The 21,648-nt window shown below is 44.1% G+C and overlaps 1 protein-coding gene across 3 annotated transcripts in view; it reads right to left on the bottom strand.

Moving 5' to 3' along the window:
• LSAMP (limbic system associated membrane protein) overlaps nt 1-21,648 on the bottom strand; it is a 699,205-nt gene that overhangs the window by 74,549 nt on the left and 603,008 nt on the right. For all 3 annotated transcript variants that reach the window (XM_053312266.1, XM_053312265.1, XM_053312267.1), the window contains one exon: nt 17,872-18,006. In XM_053312266.1, coding sequence (XP_053168241.1) covers nt 17,872-18,006 — 135 coding nt within the window. The remainder of the gene's footprint in view (nt 1-17,871; nt 18,007-21,648) is intronic.

Raw genomic sequence — 21,648 nt, 5'->3', positions numbered from 1 at the left:
ATAACACCTGTCTGACTATGTAAACAAGAAATAATAATAATAATATCAACCCAAGTTGATAGAAAGTGGTCCTGCCATAGCTTCAGCCTGAGATATCCAGAGTGAAGCCTGGGTTCAGAAGCAGTCCCAAGCTACGTACCTATTCCTTTGTGGGGAGTGGAACCCCCATCCAGAAGAGTGACTCCTGAGGATGTGGAAAAACTCCTTGGAGGTGTTCAGCCTACCACTTTTCCTTTGGATCCTTACCCAACATAGCTATATAACATCTAGCAGGGAGATAGCCAAGTTTACATCATAAATGCCTTACTGAGGGAGGGCAGGGTGCCTCTATGTTTGAAAGAGTCAATTGTGAGACCTGTCTGCCTTAGAGCTCTCAGTGATGGATAACTATAGGCTAGTCCCCGAACTCTCTTGGGTGGGCAAGGTAACTGAGAGAGTGGTGGATGATCTACTCCAGGCAGTTTTGAATGATATTGATTATCTAGATTCATTTCAAACTGGCTTTAGAGCAGGCTATGGGGTGGAGACAGCCTTGATTGTCCTGATGGATGATCTCTACCAAAGAACGAACAGAGGGAGTGTGACTCTATTGGTCCTTTTGGACCTTTCTGCGGCTTTCAATACTATTGAACATGGTCTATTTCCCTATGACATCATCATCAGGAAATGGCATAGCCCCCCTAAATGCCTATCTACAGGCAGTAATGGACTGGATGAGGGATAATATATTGAAGTGGAATCCAAGCAAGATGGAGGTACTCATGGTAAGGGATCATACTTCGAGGGATGTGATAGATCTTCCTGTTTTGGATGGGGTTGCACTCCCCCTGGAGGAACAGGTACATAGCTTGGGAGTGCATCTGGGCCCAGGCCTCACTCTTCTCAGGTTGAGGCCATGGCTAGGAGTGCTTTCTATCAACTTTGGTTGATACAACAGTTACATCCGTTCTTTGAAGATAATGATCTCAGAACTGTGGTGCACTCTTTAGTAACCTCTAGGTTTGATTACTGCAGTGCACTCTATGAGGAGCTGCCTTTGTATGTAGTTCAGAAACTTCAGTTGTTTCAATATACAGCATCTAGATTGGTCTCCAGGGTTTCTCGGAGAGACCAAATTATGCCTGTTTTAAAGCAACTGCATTGGCTGCCAATAGGTTTCTGGGCAAAATACAAAGTGCTGGTAATTACCTTTAAAGACCTAAAGGCCAGGTTACCTGGGAGAGTGCCTTCTTCTGCATGATCTCCACTGCACATTAAGATCATCAAGAGACGTCTGTCTCCATATACTGCCAGCTTGTCTGTCAGTGATTTGGGAGTGGGCCTTCTCTAATGTCGCTCCTGGGCTGTGGAATACGCTCCCTATAGACATTCATGGCTTAATATCTTTACCAGCCTTTAAAGGAGAGCACCTCCTTCTACATGATCCCCACCACTCAGCCACTGGAGGAATGCTGTGCTGGGGCTGGATAGAGATAGTTGCTCTCTCCCTGCTAAATATAAGGGTCACCACTTTAAACGTGCCTCCTTGCACTTAGCAGGGCTAAGGATTGTGCTGATGGTCCCCATTCCTAATCCCATCCCTACCCCCATCCTCCATGCACTGAGCTGGTTCTCCTGCACAGTCTATGTGTGCACCTCCTACAATTGAAGGGGTGTGTGTGTGTGCGCGCGCATGCGTGTGTGTGTGTGTATGTATATGTGTGTGTGTGTGTGTGTATATAGATAGATAGATAGATAGATAGATAGATAGATAAATCAATTTGCTTGCTGAAGAGGAAAGAGTTGATTAAATTATCTGTTTTTTCCATGCTATCATATTACTTTTGTTTACTCTTTGGTATCATTTTAGATATATGATTCTGTCAATGCCCTGGGAACCTGGAATAGGGAACTCACCAGGGTAGTAGGCACGATCGCTCGTAAGCGTCCCTTCCAACCCGCTTCAAAAATGGCCCCTTTGCGGGGGCTGAAGCAGTTGGGTAGGCAACTGGAACGCAAGTGGAGAATGTAGCTTGAATTTGACATGATACAGCATAGGACCCATTTGAATGTTTCTGTGGTGGTGTTGTGTGTGGCAAAAAACATACTCAAGGTTTTGATTTTGGTCTGCACGCATTGCAACTGCAGGTTCGCACTCAGCAGAACTATCCCGGGCTGTCAAGAGTTTAATTTCTGCTCCTCCTGTTTTAAATCAGTTCCTGGGAATTTTGTTCTGCTGTGACACTTTTAATGGGTTCTTTACGGTTAAAATTCCCTGTATTTGGGCCAATTTGGTCTGACAACTTTCAAACTAGACTTAGAGCTGACTATGGGGTTGAGAGAGCCTTGGTCGGCCTGATGGATGGCCTTTACCAGGGAATCGACAGAGTGTGACTCTGCTGGTTCTTAGCAGCGTACAATACCATCAACAACGGTATCCTTCTAGATTGCCTGGGGGAGTTGGGAATAGGGGACACTACTTTGCAGTGGTTCTGCTCATATCTCTCAGGTAGATTCAAGATGGTAGAGCTTGGTGACAGTTGCTCCTCAAAAGGGGAACTGTTATATGGAGTCCCTCAGGGCTCCATTCTGTCACCAATGCCTTTTAAAATGTACATGAAACCACTGGGTGACATCATCAGGTGATTTGGTGCTGGATGTTATCAGTATGCTGATGAAACCCAAATCTATTTCTCCTCGTCATCTTCATCGTCAGCATAGCCCCCCTAAATGCCTGCCTACAGGCAGTAATCGGCTGGATGAGGGATAACAAGTTGAAACTGAATCTAAGCAAGATGGAGGTGCTCATTGTAGGGGTTCAGAATTTGAGGGATGAGTTAGATCTTCCTGTGCTGGATGGGGTTACACTCCCCAGGAAGGAACAGATACGCAGCTTGAGAGTACTCGTGGACAAAGGCCTCACCCAGGTATCTCAGATGCTGTGGCCAGGAGTGCTTTCAGCTAGCTTCGGCTGATTCAACAGCTGCGTCCATTCCTTGAAGAAGATGACCTCTAAACAGTGGTGCATCAGCTGGTAACCTCCAGGCTTGACTGCTGCAATGCACTCTATGCCTTTGTACATATTTCTGAAACTTCAGTTCAAAGTGTGGCAGCCAGACTAGTCTCTGAGGTAACCTGGAGTGAACATATTATGCCTGTTTTGAAACAGTTGCACTGGCTGCCAATATGTTTCTGGGCAAAATACAAAGTGCTGGTTATTACCTTTAAAGCCCTCAATGGCTTAGGCCCAGATTACCTTAGAGAGCACCTTCTTCTACATGATCCCTACCGCACGTCAAGGTCATCTGAGGAGGTCCTTCTCCAGTTACCACCGGTACGTCTAGCGGCGACTCAGAGGTGGGCCTTTTTTGTAGCTACTTCTGGGCTATGGAATGCACTCCCAGCAGAAATCCGTAATCTGAGTTCATTATTGGCCTTCAAGAGAGCCCTTAAAACCTAACTGTTTGGCCTGGCCTTCCAGGGTTTTTAAACGGTTTTAAATGTTTTAACTGTTAATGGTTTTATACTGTTTTAAAATTGATTTTTAATTATTGTTTTTAAAGGACTGATTTGCAGGATTTATTTTAACAAGAAAGTAAGTAACTTAATTAATGTAATTTGTAATGCTATCTCTTAGAATATTAAGTATGATGATGATAGTATTTTAGGCTTGTGCATTTTGATTCGGGTACAAAACGTTTTGTGTCCAAAAATGGCAATTTCGGAGGTTTTGTAACCAAAACAAAATCAAGAATTAAAAAACAGAGATTTTTGTTTCCAAATCGAAATGACTGTGTTCCGGACAGAATGCTTTGTTCTTCGGAAAAGCATTGCAATTCAAATTGACTTCTCTGACTCTCTCCACTCCAGCTGAGGCACTGAGTGATTAGCAGAAGATAAGATATGCAAAAAGCTGTTGAATGGTTTAGTTAAGTATGTGTTGTATCAGTGTGATTGAAATGCAAACTCACCTTGCAAAGGGATTTGGAAGACAGCATTTTGAGACAGAAATACCCAAATACCTTTGGGAGCCCAATGCGATTCCAAAGATCTTTCTAAAAGCCATGGTATAAATTGTGTGGAGAAGCTTATCGAGAAGCTGGTTAGGAAAGTTCTGAAATTACACAGATTTTTCTTTCCATAAGTTTAGAAAGAATCTCTTGACTTGTTCAGGGGTCTTTTTGAAGAGCTATTTTGTTTTTCTTCTGATTTTTATGAGTTATGGTGGTGTCTAAGTTTTGTTGCCCAAATTGAGCAGTCTAATGTAATTTAGGCCACAATGTAATTTGGTGGGACATGATGTCTAAGCCAGTGGTTCACAACTTTTGCCATTGCAGGGACAGGTCATCCACATGGGACTACAGAAGACAAAAGGAGGGGGTTGGGGAATACCCCTGTCAATCTATTGATATCCCCAGGAATCTTAGTTGCTTCTCTCTTTCTTGTAACCATGATCCATGGTTTTGCACTTTCTTAAATGCAGTGATGATAAATCTCAACAATTCTGAACAGTAGGCCGATTTGTTTGGGCTACGGCTCACTCCACCACTTCAGTTAAAAACATTTGAAGCTGTTCCATAGTACCAAGGCAGTTCATTGATCTATCTTGCTATCTCAAATGACCTGTGGTCACTGTTCCATGGGGAGGGAGTGTTTTTATTGAAAGATTGCTTGAATCTACAAATGGGTTGTGCTGCTGTGCTAGTGCCACAGGGACAGGCTCCCGCCCAATGCAAAATTCTCAATTAACTGTGCCAAAAAATTAAGTGTCGTTGTTGTTCATCATTCTCTTCACTCTTTCAACTTGTTTATGTGGGGCTTCAGGGGCAAAACAGTGGGTTGGGTGGCAGTGCCCCAAGGGTAGTGCACCCAGATTCCAAATAGGGCAAAGGGCTGGTTTCTTAGGAATTTTTGAGGTTTATGCATCTTTAAGATTTTCCCCCATAGAGAATAATGGAGGTTTCAGCAGCCCCATAACTCCACCTGGGGGGCACTGGGATGGCCCGAAGCGAGTGGTGGTGTAGTGCACAGAGGATGCCAACCACGCCCCTGGATTGCTAACCCATTGGGGTACTGGGCTTTGTTGTTTCTGAGGTGTTGAGTTTAGATTCTCTGGTAGCAAATGAGATTTTTAATGAAAAACCATAAATCCACTCTCATATGCTACTAGAGAATCTACTCTCAGAACACCTCTAGAACAACAAAACCCTGTACTTCATGGGTTGGCAACCCATGTGGGTGGCTGGCACCCTATGTGCACTACACCACCACTTGCTCTGGGCCACCCCAGTGCCTCTCAAGTGGAGTTATGGGACTGCATAAACCTCCATTATACCCTATGAGGAAAATCTGAAAGACGTGTAACTTCATTAGTTCTTTAAAAATCAAACCTTTGCCAAATTCCTCTGAAAAAATTGTGGTAGCTTCCTTGTACCAACTGGGCACTACCACCAACCACACTCCACTCTGGGCCACCCCCATCCCCACGTGAAGCTATACTTTTCCTGAAATCTCCATCATACCCTATGAGGAAAATCTGAAAGATGTGCATACTTCAAGAATTCACCAAAAATCAGCAGTTTGCCCAATTCCTTTGAAATTTTTGTGGTAGCTTTCATTCATTGGGCACTATAACTGCCACCCATTCTTTTGACCATGTGACCCATTTTTTAATCTGAATTAATTCAGATTTGGATTAATTCGGATACAAAACAAAACTGGGGTGATTTGGAAGGCTTAATTTTGGACAAAATACAAAATGGGGTTGATTCAGATTTGGTACAAATCAAAACAGAAAAAATACAAAACACGCAACCCTATAGTATTTATATAAGGGCATTAATTGATTGCTATTTTTATCCCTTTCAATTCCTACACACTTCTAATAATAAAGTTGTCATTTTTACCAGTTCAGCATATGAACTGATTTCATTGTGCTTCCTGTTAGAGAGATTTGGAGGGGAGATCATTATTTATTCATTCATTCATTCAATCTCTGTACCACCCTTCCAAAACTGGCTCAGGGCGGTTTACATTAAAACAGAACAATTAAAACCAATTAACAATTAAAAACAAAGATTATAAAACACTGCAGTGTGAAACAATTAATCAGTTAAAACATTCAAAACAGTTTAAAAACCCTGCAAAACCAGGTTACAACAGATTAAGAACATTTACAACAATTTAAAAACCCTGGAAGGCCAGCCAAATGGATAGGTTCTGAGGGCTCTCCTGAAGGCCAATAATGAATTCAAATTATGAATTTCTGCAGGAAGTGCATTTCACAGCCCAGGAGCAGCTTCAGAGAAGGCCTGCCTCTGAGTTGCCACCAGATGCACTGGTGGTAGCTGGAGACAGAACTTCTCAAATGACCTTAATGTGTGGTGAGGATCATGCAGAAGAAGGCGCTTTCTAAGGTAACCTTAACCTAAGCCATTCAGGGCTTTAAAGGTAATAACCAGTACTGTTTCAAAACAGACATAATATGGTCTCTTTGGGTTGTCCCAGAGACCAATCTGGCTGTCGCATTTTGAACTAACTGAAGTTTCTGAACTACATACAAAGGCAGCCTCACATAGAGTGCATTGCAATAGTCAAGCCTGGAGGTTACCAGCTGATACACCACTGTTATGATGTCATCCTCTTCAAGGAATGGATGCAGCTATTGAATCAGCTGAAGCTGATAGATATCACTCCTGTCCATAGCCTCCACCTGAGATACCATTACTGTCTGTAGGCAGGCATTTAGGGAATGAATGCCATTTCCTGATGATGAAGATGACAAGGAGAAATAGATTTGGGTTTCATCAGCATACTGATAACACCAAGCACCAAATCTCTTGATGACCTCACTCAGTAGTTTCATGTAGATATTAAAAAGCATTGTTGGCAGAATGGAGCCATGAGGGAATCTATATAACAACTTCTGTTTTGAGGAGCAACTGTCACCAAGTTCCACTATCTGGAATCTACGCGAGAGATAGGTGAGGAACCACTGCAAAGCAGTGCTCCCTATCCCCAGCTCCCCCAGGCGATCCAGAAGGATACCATGGCCGATGGTATCGAATGCCACCGAGAGATCCAAAAGAACCTACAGAATCACACTCCTTCTGTTGATTCCCCAGTAGAGATCATCCATTAGGCTGACCAAGGCTGTCTCAACCCTATAGTCAGTTTGAAATGGGTCTAAATAATCAGTTTCATCCAAAACCACCTGGAGCTGTTTGGCCACCACCATCTACCCCACTCACAGAAGAAGTGCACAAGTAAGGAGAGCACTGCTAATTTAACATTGTCTGGATACAGGGCGTTAAAGTTCTAGGTAGTTGATTTAGAAAATACTTCAGAGAGATTGGAAAGGCCTACATGCCTAGCTTCTTGCTACATCAGGAAGGGAGGAGAGCGAGAAGAAGTCAGTCTCTCAGGTGAGAGAATGAAACCTGAGACTAACAAGCTAACAAAGGGGAAGTAGAGTAGAGAAAGCATAGTCAGAGAGGGAATTCCCTTGTTCACTCTCTACCACAGTGCCCCTAGTGGTAGATACGGTTGCTGGTGCTAAGAGTTGATGCCATCAGGAACTGCATCTCCAACACTTCCTACTGTGACCTGAAGGTTTCTTTTTTGAGCTAATTTAGAATGCTAATTTATGTTAGGATTTTCTATCTATTTTGTACTTGTTTTCAAATATGGATATTTGTCTCTCGTATCCCATTCTTTCTCTTAAGGCTTGGGAGGGTATTCCATTTATCCTCACAAGAACTGGTTGAGGTGGAAGAGGCTGAGAAATAGTGACTGGCCCCAGTTAACTTTATGAGAATGCAAATCAGGTCTCCCTGGTTCAATGCTCCAACCACTGTATCACATGGTTTCTCACTGCTGTCACATGAGAATTGTCACATGATAGTTCTTGTTCACAAAACTTGTGGAAGTTAGTAATGGTATGGTGAATGGGGAGCAAAGTGACCAGAAATATTTTTGGAAAAAGGGGGAAACTATTTCCAGTAAAAGGTGGCTCACTGTGAATAATTCCCAACACCTTTCCCATAGATGTTAAATTATTAGGATCCTAACTTTGTTTTCTCTGTATCACAAAAGACTGTGTAGATCTTTTGTATCACAAAAGACTGTGTAGATGTGTAGATCTGCAATCTACAGTGTTATGTTTAGAGTTCTGCATTTTTATCTCCAGCTACTGCTAAATAAAAAGTGCAATGACAGCTCAAAATAAACAAAAGCCTTTAGTGAGAGTTGAAATGTGTGTATTTGAGTCTATTTTTAATGTAAATATCCCTGTTTCCAGCCTTACATAAACATATTAGGCATTAAAGAAGACAACTCTCATTGGGATATTTTAGGCCTCATTATCTGTCCCGAAGGCTGCAAATAAGCAACCAGATTTTATGGTGCTTATTGAAATCACACCTGGGGAGAATGGGCCATCCATAGCAAAAATAGGCTATTTAAAAGGAAAGGAGGGTCTGGATTGAGAGGAGAAAGTGAAATTCCGTCCTGTCATACCTGCTGAATCCCATCATCCTTCCTGAACTTTAACTGCATGCATGGTGTTCCCATCGTTTCCAGCTTCCTCCCTGTCCTCTGTTGCTTCCCCTTGTGCTGAATTTTAGATTGCAAGGTGCTCAGGTCAAGAATCTGTCTTTGTCAATACAATGCACACTGACGGTGCTTGGCAGTGTTTTATGAAAACCAAGTAATGATAATAGTAGGCCAATCAAAGCCCAGGCTAAATAAAGACCGTCTGGGGCTGCCTCAGTAACTCAGCTGCCAGAATCGGCCCATACACACTCTGGTCTGCTGTCTGTTTTGCTCCTGCTATGTCTGCTTTTCCTTAGTGCCAAAGCAGCCTCACTTCCTTGTCAATGGGGAATTTGGGAGGGAACAGCAAAAATTATGCCTCACAAGTTAATCAGATACTCAGCCTATTGATTTCTGGAATGATCAGTTGCACTTCTCTGGTTCAGTGCAGTGCTCGGAAATGAAGACACAACAAAAGTGGTGACTTGAGGCTCCTCCAGCCCTTCTGAGTTGTGTGTCTCTGCATGTGTGTATGCACACAAATGAGTGTAGAAAACAATAACCTTTCTAGGTGAACACTGTCTATACTGACAGGTCCCTCAGCTAAGTCATCCTCCTCTGTTTATTATGATAATATTATGGAATCCAGTAGTTTTGATCTTGGAACAAGCTATATTCCTTGATGCTTTCATCTCTCCCGCAATGGAAGGGTAAATATGTCCTACCTACATGCAAGATGGGCTTTTAAATAATGATCTCATTAGACTGTGGCTATTTAACAGGAAAGAGCACTTTATCTCAGAAAATATGGCAAACAAGAGCCATTAGGAGAAAATAAGCAACAAAATGTGGCACACATTTGCATACAGATGTGGTCACTTAGAAGACAGCAATTACAACATTTCAGGTTTACTTATTGATGTGTCTTTTCTTGCAACTTCTCCCTCCTTTAATGTCACAGAATTAATACTTCCCAATATGAGAAAATAGCACCGATCTAATTAATACAAACCAGTTAAAACAATTCAAGAGTGTTTCACTATGATTTAGTGAATTGGTGCAATTTTCTTATGTAGACAAAAGATCCAGACTGTGTTATTTGGACATGCTGTACCCACAAATGCAAACCTCAGTGAGTTAAACAAGACTCATAGCAATGTTGAAGAACATGATTTGGGACTGAAAAGAACACACAAAGGGTTCTAATTTCACCACACCTCATGGGTACCCTATAGTTCTGCATACGTTGTGCAACTTGTGGAACCTTGCATGCTCTTTTTTTTACTCTGTTGGAGGAAAATAAACTTTAATTATTGTGTATGCTACCACCATTTTTAAACTACCACTCTGACACTAAACAGTTCTAATTATGTATTTCACATTGCTAAGTCTGCCATAGATTGGTTAGAGTGAATCCTGCAAGGTCTTTGTTAACTTCAGCACAATTCATATATTAAGCCCTCAAGAATGAGCCAGAATGATGTAGCCCACAAAGTACTGGACATAGAATGGGCACACCCATGTTCAGTTCCACACTCGGTCATGAAGGTCACCTTGGGCCAGTTACCAAGGTTATTCACACAATCAAAAACAGTGTTCTGGGTTTGGGAGCTGTGTGCGCTCCCAAGTTTTGGTTGTGTGGAAGCAAGGTAAGAGGAAAACCTGGGTAGAAGTGATTGTCTGGGAAGCAAGGTAAGAGGAAAAGCTAGGTTTTCCTCCTACCTTGCTTCCACACAACCAAAGATTGGGAGCAAACACAGCTCCCAAACCCAGGTAGAACACAGTTTTTGACACCCTTCTCATGATAGTGAGAAGGGCTACCCGCTTTTGCGGGGAGGAAGCCCGAAAGTGCTTACCTCCCCGCAGACAATCACAGGGACGTCACTAGGTGGGTGGATCGCCCACCCAGAGAAGCAGCAGTCCTCCTGCGAGCCGCCCATGCCTCGCCGCACTTGGCCGCTCTGGGGTTTGGGTTCAGGGAAGTGCTGCCATGCAACGCCCCGCCCCCCCGAGCCCCAATAATGAACCGCGCGAGTGTGTGGTGCATTATTGGGAGCCCCCCCTCTCCCCTGAGTGTGTCAGTCGTGGCTGCTAGCAGCCATGGCTGACACACGATTTTAAAAAAACCAATGGCAATGGAGCACTCGCTCTTTTAACCTTGTTTAAGAGGATGGCTATTTGGGCAGACTTGCTGCCGTGGAGCCCCCAGGCTTGCCCTTGAGCCCAGTGGTTCTCACCAACGTGCAAAGCTGGGCTGGGCTCCCTTAGCCCGGTTTCGCACGCTAATGAGAATAGCTTCTTTGATCATGTAAATGACCTCACTATCTCTCAGCCTCACCTACTGCACTGGTTGTGGTGAGGATAAAATGGGCTGTGGGGAGCCATGTATGCTCTGGAGGCTCTTGGAGAAAGGGTGGAATAAAAATGTAATGAGTATGGTTTACCAAATTGATATACAGGTATGACATATTGAGCCCTTTCTCACGATCAGAGAAAGGGCTCTAAAGGGGCAAGAGGAGGAAGTCATGAAATGCTTACCTCTCCCACTGATTATCTGTTCCTTCTGGCCAGATGAGAGGATCGCTTGCCCAGACATGTGCTGGCTGCTACTGGCAGCTGGGAAGTTTGGGAGCCAGGAGGCCCCTGGAACTTCTGCAATGCACTGTGTGAGTGTGCGGTGCATTATGGGGAGGGTCCTGATGCATGCTGGCAGGCTACTTGTGTGTGGGTGCCGCACAAAACTGTGTGGCACTAACCCATAATTATTTTGTCCTCTTTCTGGGTATCCTCATACCCAAAACCTGGGCTAAGTGGTGAGCTCCCTAAGCAGGTTTGCTGCCATGTCACCCCAGGGATACACACACACACACACACACACACACACACACACACACACCCGGGCTGAGCTTCCTTAGCCTGGTTTGGTTGCAAGTGTGAATAGCTTCATTGAGGTCATTCACACAGTTAAAAATTGTGTTCTACCCAGGTCTGGGAGCTGTGTATGCCCCCAATTTTCGGTTGTGTGGAAACAAGGTAGAAGGAAAAGCCACCCAGGTTTTCCTTCTACCTTGCTTCTACACAATCACTTCTACCCAGTTTTTTGGTCTTACTTTACTTCCAAACAACCAAAAATTGGGAGCACACACAGCTCTCAAACCTGGGTAGAACACAGTTTTTGATTGGGTGAATGACCTCATTATTTTTTAACGTATGGATGTATTTGTTACAACACTTATACGCCACTTGTCTATTTTATAGAATTACATATAATAAAATTAAAATAGTCCATGCAATAAGCCAAGTAAAGCAAACAGCAGTAATAAGAACACAGTCAAACCCCCATATCGGTAAAGAGCAAGTAAAAACACATAGTCACAGGTTTGAACAAATTTCTGCCAGAAAAAGATGGTCTCATTTAAAAGCAGGCAAAGAGGAGTGTTTTATAAGTGCTTCTCTCATAAATACAAATCAACCTTATGTTTGTTTAACTAAGCTTCATTCAAAAACACCACAATTTTCTCCTTCTCATTTTCATCCCCTTTCTATCTGACTCCTCCCCCACCACACACACACTCTTCAGGATCCCCATGGGGATGCTAATCAACAAAACATAAGGGACTGATGGACAGAATGCAACACATTTCCCCCCCCCTTTATAACAAATAGAATAGAATTGATTAAAATTTGATGAGGAAGTCTTGGTAGTCTTTTAGAAAGTCTTTCAGGTGGTCTCCTGTCAATGCTTCTCCTAATTTTTGGGTCTCTGGCACAGGAGCTGTTAGTGATTTGTTTTCTGGTACAAAGGCTTGTCAACCACTTTTATCAGTCTCATCTGTAAGATCAAAACTGGAGGCAAGATCAAATTTCTCTACACTTCATCTCTTGAGATCAGACACCTCCCCTCTTGTCTCATAATATACATGCTTAAAAGTCTTGAACTGTCCGATTTCTTTCCATCATCCAATAGGGCAGAATAACCTTGGATTTGGATTATTTGCCTTGTTCCAAAAAATTGAGAACATACCTTTCTCACTTTATAAGGCAGCCATACACGAACAAAGTCTCCCACTTGAAATGTTCACTGTTTTGCACCCCATTTTTGATCCACATACAATCTATATTTTTGTTGTTTCTGCCTTACCCAGTCTTAAATCCCTGTGTCCACAGAGTGAAATGGCACAGAAAGCCTTATCAGCAAATAGAGTTCCACAGATTGCCTCCTTCCAGGGTTGTTGCTGCGTAGTAGCCAGTTATATACTTTCTTTCACTAATCTGTTCATTCTTTCCCCTAAGCCATTCCCCTGAGGATGGTACAAGGAAATTGTCTTGTGTTTTATCCCATGGTTATGCAAGTATTTCTCCATTTCAAATGAGGTAAGCTGTGTCCCATTGTCAGTCAACAGTTCTTTAGGAAGACCTTCTCTTGCAAAAACTGCAGCCATGAATTGGCTCACCTTGTTTGTAGTAATGTTGTCAGCAAATGAAACTTCTGGCCACCTGGATTAGTAATCCACCATCACTATAACTAATCTTTGTTTTGTAGATTGGTTATCAAAAGGTCCCATTATATCCAGCAAGTTTTTCCCAGGGACCACTGGGATACTCTAATGGAATCAGGGAGTGGCAAATGTCTGCGACTTGTCACACACAGCAGAAGCCATACAGTGCATGATCAGATCTTCAATGTGTTTGTCCATACCTGGTCACCAAAAACTTTCTCTGATTCACCTTTTAGTCAACCTCATGCCCAAGAGACCTTCATGGGCAATTTTGATAACTTTTGCTTGGAAGGAGAGGAGATTGGCACCACCAAACAATCAATCCTCAGTACCAGCTCATTGAGAAGCGACAGCTCACTTGCTACGTGCATGTATGGTTGAAGATGTTCAGGTACCTTGCTTTTGCATGGCCATCCATTAGTTATGTAAGGTTTAAGTTCAGTAAGCACTTGATCAGCACAGAGGGCCGTTTTCCATTCAGAAGATGTGAATACTCCATGAGTGGACGAAGCTATTTGCACAATTACCACTCTTTCATCCTCTTCTGTAGTCTCCTCTTGGCCTGGAAGTCAAGATAAACAATTTGCAGTTGTATTCCAAATATCTGGCAGATATTCCAGCTGGAAATCAAAGTCCATAAGTTTGGTGATCCATTTTGGCTATTCCTGAGGTTGCTTGACTTGATCCCTGAGTAGTATATAAAACAGATAAGGGTTTGTGGTCTGACTGTAAAGTGAATTTTCTGCCTCACAAGTCAGTCCTGAAGTGCCTCATTGCTCAGAAATATTCCAGAGCCTCTTTTTCAATGACAGAATACATGTTCTCTGATGCACTAAGCACTCTGGAAGGAAAGGCAACTGTAACTTCCCTGTCCCCTTTTTGCTGGGTCAAGACAGCACCCAAATCATATTCAGAAGCATCAGTGGTTAAAGTAGTGTGCCTGTTGGTGTCAAAAAAAGTGAGAGCAGTGGTTTCAGCAATGGCTGATTTGATAGTCTGAAAAGGCCAGTGCCTTGCAGGATGCATCCCAGTTATATGCTACATTCTTTTTAAAAACAAGACACAATGGAGCAACTTTGGAGGCAAATTCTAACAAACTTAGAGTAATACTAACAGAGTCCTAAAAATTATCTCAGTACATCCTTGTGTGGCTGTGGTGCTTCCCAAATAGCTTTCATCAAGTCTGTTTTGGGATGTATGCTACTCTGAGATAGTGTGCCCCAAGTATGTCACTGAGTGTGTGCAAAACTAACATTTCTCTGCAGAGATAGTAAATCCATGTTGTTGGAGTTTTCTTAGGACTACTGTCAGTCTAGCATCATGCTCCTCAATACTTTTGCCATAACTAAAATGTCATCCTGAAAGTAAGTGATTCAATCCATAGTCCCAAAAGGTGCATGCATCACTCATTGAAATACCGAAGCTGCAGAGACTAATCCAAAGGGCAGTCTTCTGAATTGAAAAAGACCCTCTGGGGTAATGAAGGCTATGTATTTGCGAGAACTTATGAGCAGAACAATTTGATGATAGACCGAAGACAAGACCAAAGTTGTGATCATTGAAGCATCTTTCAGAGTAAGCAGCATTTCATTAATATTGGGTAATGGATGACAATCCACTACCATGTTGGAGTTCACATCTCTTAAATCCATGCACATTTGAAGAACAAGAGCAATGGCAGAGACCCGTTCTGATGGATCAACAGGTTATATGATAACAGCATGCTGTAGTCTTGAAAGCTCCTTTTTAAGTGGTTGACACAATGCTATGGGCCTCACTTTGTGTTTTACAGGTATTGTGTTTGTCTTCATCTGAATTTTATGTCTCAAGTGCCAGGAATAACAGCAAAAGCATCCAAGAAACCAGCGATCATATCTGTAAGATGGGTTCTGTGCTATTTGGATCTAACACAATCCATAGATCTTTCTGATGTTTCCAGCCCAATATTGAGACTCCTTTTTGTGACATGTACACTTTCCATTCTGTAGTATGTCATTGGATTCCAAGACAGCAGTGAAGTATCCATTTATGGCAATGGGGGAACCTCCATATCCCCATGGGTGGATGTTTGAAGGATGCAGGTCTGATGAAGTATGAAGTTTTTTTGGAAAGGAGATGGGATATGATAGTGTACTGAGAACCAGAATCAGCCATCATCTGCACTTCATGTCCATTAAATTTAACTTGACAATGTGGATAAGCAGGTCTGCTTCTGAGACTGCTTCTGAGTCTGTCACACTTAAAAAGCTGTCAGGAAGTGGTTCTTCTGCCTCATGCTTATATAGAGTGGACAGCAGACTTGCAAACCTTAGCAAAGTGTCCCCTTTTCTTACACCTGTGGCAAGTGATCCTCTGTGCAGGACAGTGAGTAAAATCAGTTTCGTGGGCAGAGTCTCCACATCGGTAGCAGCAGGAGCTCTTCTTCTCTTGTGCTGCCACTTTCTGGGGCAGTGTATATGAGAGGATTAGGTTTGGAAGGATTTAGACTGAGCAGCCTGGATTTCAGGAGGTTGGTTTTGGGGTATCAAATAGAGTGATTTGGCACAGTAAAGAGTATTTTTCACCCTCCTAGCCATCTCTATAAATTTATCTAACATATGTTTCTGCTCCACTAGCAGTTTTTCATGCAGTTTGGAGCAGTTTATTTTTATCAATCTGATCTCTGATTATTTCATCAGTGAAGCTGGCAAACTCACAGGTTACACTAAGGCACACAATGCTGTGATATATTGATCGATAGATTCAGCAGGCAGTTGGGATCTAGAATAGAACTTGTAATGTTCCTCAATCACATTCAAAGTAGGGTTTAAATTGTTATTTAAGGTGTGAAGAGCAGCTTCATAAGAATTGGCATTCCATTCCAAGTTGGTAGGAAATGACAAATCTTCTATATAATTAATTCTCTTAGCTGGCATGCGTGTCCAGGATTTGGCGGCGGACCTCTCATGACACACTGCGAGAGTTCTGGCGAGAGGCCAGCGGAGTGGAGGAGAGGGGGAAGAAAGTGTTGCCGCCGGCCGGCAGGCAGGCAAGCAGAATGGGGGGGGGGAGAAAAGCAGCGGCGACAGGAGGGCCGGCGAGAAAAGCAGCGGCAGCGGGCGAGAAAGGCAGCGGCGGGCAGGTGGGACAGAAAAGTGGTGACGGCGGCAGGTGAGCGAGAGAAAAGCGGCGGTTTGCAGAGTGCGAGGAGAGAAAAGCAACGGCGGTGGGAGGGTGGGGGAAACAGCAGCCTGGAAAAAACCTTTCTTGGCCGCCTGACCGGTGAGGCTCTGTGTGGGGAGGGAACTGGAGGGGAGGAAGGCTAGAGAGCATGGGGCTGGAGGGAAAGGGAAGAGAGGAGAGACCGCGGCAGGAGGAAGAGGGAGGGGGAAGCTGCTGGCCCCAAAGCGCTGCACAGATGCTCTGTGCAGGGTCAGCTAGTGAGAATATATTCTTTGACCTTCAGGGCTCAGGCAGTGAAGCAATATAGCCTTCTTCTTTGCTGGAGTAAAATCTGGGGCCTGTATAATGCGGAGGTAATTAGGGATGTGCAAACAGGTTCGAATCTGAGCCAGTTTGATGGCTTGATGTTGAGCCGAACCACCACCACCCCCGCCCAGTTTGGCTCGACATCAAACCAAATCCCCTTGGCCATGAGGGGTGTTTATGATTATATATATAAATTGCCCAGTTTGGGTGGTCTTTGGCCCTTTTCCCCATCACAGTGGCCATTTTGGAGGCCGCAGCGCATGTGCAATGGGCCCTGCGTGGCCTGGGTCATTTTGCAGCCTCCAAATGGCCACCACTATGGCAGAAAAGGATATATCTGGCTATAACATATAATTAAAAAGCCTGTTTTTCAAAAGGAAGACTATTATGATAATAGTTGAGTAGGAACAACATTACTCCCCATCATAATCCAAGACAGATCCATGGCTGTCATGATGGCCAAGAAATTCTGAACCATAACTACATTGGCATGGATGTTGAGTCACAGATCTCACCTTATGCTTAGGTTCCATGTGGATGTTGAAATTATTGTTCTGCGGTCTCCAACACCACTCTTAAGACCACCTTGATCAGTGGATAGACAGCAGAATGCCTATCCATTGCCTATCTATATTAGGCAACAGAATGCACTGTACACTAACAGAATGGCTATCCTAAGTCATAGGCCCAGCTTCAGGTATAAAGACTAAAACTTAGCAAGCTGTTGGACAGAGAACCTGTTAAGGGGACTAGAATCCTGATAGACCACCCCCAGCAAGTCCACGTTGCTCCTGCATGAAATCTGGTGGCAAACAGGGAGAAGTTAACATCACTCCTTCCTCCAGTCAGGTCTCACTGGTACCTCCAAGGTCAGCTTTTTCATTCAAAATCAAATCCTAGATGATTGGTATTTTCTGACCTGGCATTAAGAAGCAGCACATAATGAGTTGATATGAGCACTACTGTTCCCAGGACTGAAAGAAGGACCAGAAGAAGGGACAACCCACAAATTTCTGAATACTATTCCCTTACCTACATGCTACTTCTGTCCATAGCTTCCCAAGACTCACCCAATACTGGTATCGTGCCTTCCAGCAGAAGTAGGATACTGAATGCAACAAGTTCATTCCTTCAGACATCCTCAGAACCCTTTGGGAAGACTGAACTCCCACTATAACAACTATGGCCAAAAAGAGTGTCTCATAAAGCTTCCATCTGGGTGCGGCCTCATAAAAAGTCCCCTCCCCCATTTTACAATGGGAAACAGACTGAAGTAGTGAATTGGCCATTGTGCAAGTTCAAGACTCATTCAGGATTTCAAACTAAATTTTTAAGGTCCAAGTTCTCCACCTCTTCCTCAGTTGGCTTCTTTTCTGGCAACAAGGATACTCACAATTCACAATGACTCGGACTTGTTTGACATCTGCTGTCGAAACCTCATTTGCAGCTTTGCACTCATATTTTCCTGACTGTTCTCGTGTTATTCCGAGGATCTCCAGGAACTCTTCCTCACCTTCAAATTCTCTGCCTATAAGAAGACAAATATGCAATTCATTTAATTCAGTGGCTGTTAAACTGAACAACGTTCTATGTATGAGTTCTCAAGAGAGGACGAGTCATAAAAACATGTAAACCGCTTTGGTAACTGTTGTTGAAAAGCAGTACATAAATATCCATCATATTCATATCACCAACAAAGTTCCAAACTTTGTTTACTATTGTATTTTCCACCAAGTATCTTCAGTAAACTCTAAGAAGAGGTCACAACCTACTCAGTTAAGATAATCTAACAGAGGTAACTGGCTGGGCCATAGCGTCACAGCATAACATGCTGAAGAATGGAAAGTAGTCTTGGTTAAAAATAATGCATCCTGGCTTGCAAACAGAAAAAAAATGTAATATGTGCACAAGCTCTATATTTGGACTTCCACACAGGCTGTGCTATATCTGCAAAGGGAAAACTTGTTTTCTGTGTTGGAAGCTATTAAAAAAAACCCCACCCAATTCTGGGCTGCAAATGTCAAATCCCAACATCGCACTGATCAGAGATCAGAGAAAATGAAAAGCAAACACGTCTTCATCAATAAACATTTTGAAAAATAAACATAGGATCCATAAAGATTATGGATTATTCTGTGAAAAACTACCCCCCATAAGATATGTTGCATGTTTTATTGGAATTTATTTTGGTTTCCTTTGAAATTCAGATGTTTGAGGAATAATTGGAGGAAGAAATTTTGGATTAGGTGAAATTTAGTGACAGCCTAGTAATGGGTGGAATAGGCACAAAAGAAAATATCCAGCATTGTGGAGGCCAAAACTTATTCAAGATTCATTGTCAAAGAGTGACTGTCAAAACACAAAAAGAAAAGAAATCCTATGCTGAAATTTGCTGCCTGAGTTAACTTGATGCAGCGTTTCCCAACCATTTCCTTTATGATAATCACTATATTGTCACTGAAACCTTTTGCACACCACCACGTAAGCAAGCTGTTTTAAACATTTTTAACATGGCCTGTGGCTGACGGGAGTCAAACATATATCAAATGGTATTTAAAACACAGCTATTTCTAATAATGTATTATGTTATATTGCACAATCATGCTTGTGAAGCTAATTATATTGATGATAATAATGTAACATAGAGGCTATTCTCATGACCGCAGGAAAGCGGGCTAAGAGAACCCAGCCTGCTTTCCTGCAGTTGTGTGCTGCAACGGGTGCCATGCAGCTCCTGGCAGCAAACCCTGCAAATATGCCCCCGTTAAATGAGGTTAGTGGAGCGAGCCATGGAGCGGCTCCACGCCACAGTGACTCATGAGGAGACCCCTGACCGGGAGAGAACAGCAAGCCTCCCCAGCCTCGAAGTCTCCCCAGAATGCCCCGCACACTCGCATGAGGTGCTCTGGGACTTCCCGGGGCTGGGTGGCTTCTGATTCCCGCCACCCCTACCAGCTCTGTGATGGAGCCAGTAATTGTGTGGGTGGCCAATCCAGACACCCAGGGCAAGCTCCCTGCTCATCTGTGGGGAGAGCGGGCTAGGCCCGCTCTCTCCGCAGAGCCTGGTTAGGCTCTACACACAGATCGTCTGTAGAGCATCCTTGTATATGATTCATAAGAGGTACACAGGGATTATATTATGATTATATTATCTCACCACCACTACCACCTGCAGTACACTCATGGACCACAGGTTGGGAACCCTTGCCTTAAAGTGAGGTTGTTCACAGAGCCAAACTGGGATAGGCTGTGCGGGGAGGCAGGCTCCTACTTGCCTCCTCCCAGGAAAGCTGAGGCTCCTCTTGGCTCTGCCAATCGTATGTCCAGATGGCTGGTGCAGCAGCAATTGGCATAACTGGAATCTGGAGGAAGTCCTCTGGTATCCCACAATGCACCGCACATGGAGCATGGTGCATAGGGGGAGTTCTGCACTGCTGGGTGCTCCTCCCCACCGGCGCTATGGAAGGCAGCCTGAGCTTCCACACAACCAGGGGGTGAGATAGGAGGGTGCTCATGTGCCCTCCTACCTCACCTTTAGCTTGGCTACAAAGCCTAAACTACCTGGCAGAGAAGTGCAGGAATCAGGACCAATCCCAGTGGTTCTCACAACCAGCCCTGGACTAGTGTTGCCCTACCCAGGTAGGGCTGGTTGTGAGAAGGACCTCAGTATCTATATTCTGCAGTACTGCACTGGACAACAAGCTCAGGCTCAGAGACAGGTTAGCATTTTTGCTGCCCACAGAGAAAAAGGATTTTTGCAAAAAAAGTTGCCATTGTGCAGTGGCAGTAGGCTGCGGAAAAGGGGTCAAGGGGAAACTTCCCACTTAGCCCTGGTCATGTCAGCGGCGACTGCAGAGACGGGGTGTGTGAGGAGAAAGACCCCGCTGGTGGGTTTTTAAAAAAACACTCCACAGTGTGGCGGCGGCAGTAGCTGTGGGGAGGGTGGGAGTGGCCGAGGAGGGGAGATTTGCCCTTAACAAATCCTTTACCTTTTACCCAGGGCTGGAGGGTGGGATGGGGCATGGCGCTGGTGGCTGCAGGGAGGTGGGGAGGAGCAGAGAGTTCCCCTTTTACTAGGATGAGAAGCGGCGAGCTCCTTCCAGCTGCCCTCCCTCCTCCAAAATGACTGCACGGGCCTCTCGCCTCTCCGCTGAGCAGCTCATTTCTGGGGTTCCTCCACGTGGAGGAAGCAGAGAGGTGGGACTCAGGAGGCCTGTGCAATCAGGAGGGAGAGCAGCTGGAAGGAGCTCACTACCTCCCATCCCATTAAAAGGGAAACTCTCTACTCCTTGCCCCCCTCCCTGCAGCCTCTGCCCCACTCTCCCTCCTTGGGTAAAAGGTAAATGATGTGTTAAGGGGAACTCTCCCCTCCTCACCACCCTCCCCTCCCCTCCCCGCAGTTAGTGCCACTGCTGCACAGCGGCATTTTTTTTAAAAAAACACACCATGGGGAGGAGGACTTTCTTCTTGTCCCTACCCTCTCTGCAGCTGTTGCTGCCGTCCCCAGAGAGGGGCATAAAAACTTTGCTGCCATAGGCAGATGCCTCCTCTGCCTCTCCGGTCATCCGCCACTGCTCGGGCTGCAATCCTAGACAGACACATCTATGCTGAGAGACAAAATTACTGATTTAGCCAGCATGGCGAGAAGCACAGCTGAAGGTGTGGTGTTTGTTAGGCCAGCTGTAGGTCAGTTACAGTCTAGTCCAGGGCTAGACTGGGGAGGTGGGGAGGGGAGCAGGTAAAGAACAAGTTGGAGAACAGGAAAGCAGGCTGGATGGTTTACTGTGTCTAAAAGTAAAAAACTTTATTAAATTCTGGATGTGCTGAATTTATTCTATGCCTGGTCATTGGGTATTACATTTATTTATTTATTTATTATTAAAAATAATAAATATTACATGTCTTAAGTCTCTGGCTTCCACTGAGCAGACAAGCCAAATTTAAACTAAATAGTTACTTGCCCATTCAGCGGCAGTGTAAGGGATGGCAGTAGAAATGAAGAAGACACCTTTGTGCACACAGTTATCTAAATGTACATTTAGCGTTCAGTGCCTGGACAGTGCTAACCCACCTGCTCCTGCCTTTGTTGTTTTGTGATGCTTTCCAAGAAAGGAAATCCCACCTCACTCTCTGCTGTTGTTCTACACTACAGCAATCATATACTACCTAT

The sequence above is a fragment of the Hemicordylus capensis genome, chromosome 3, assembly GCF_027244095.1.
Source record: "Hemicordylus capensis ecotype Gifberg chromosome 3, rHemCap1.1.pri, whole genome shotgun sequence".
In the NCBI taxonomy this organism is placed as follows: Eukaryota; Metazoa; Chordata; class Lepidosauria; order Squamata; family Cordylidae; genus Hemicordylus; species Hemicordylus capensis.
This window is presented reverse-complemented; position numbering and strand designations above follow the sequence as displayed.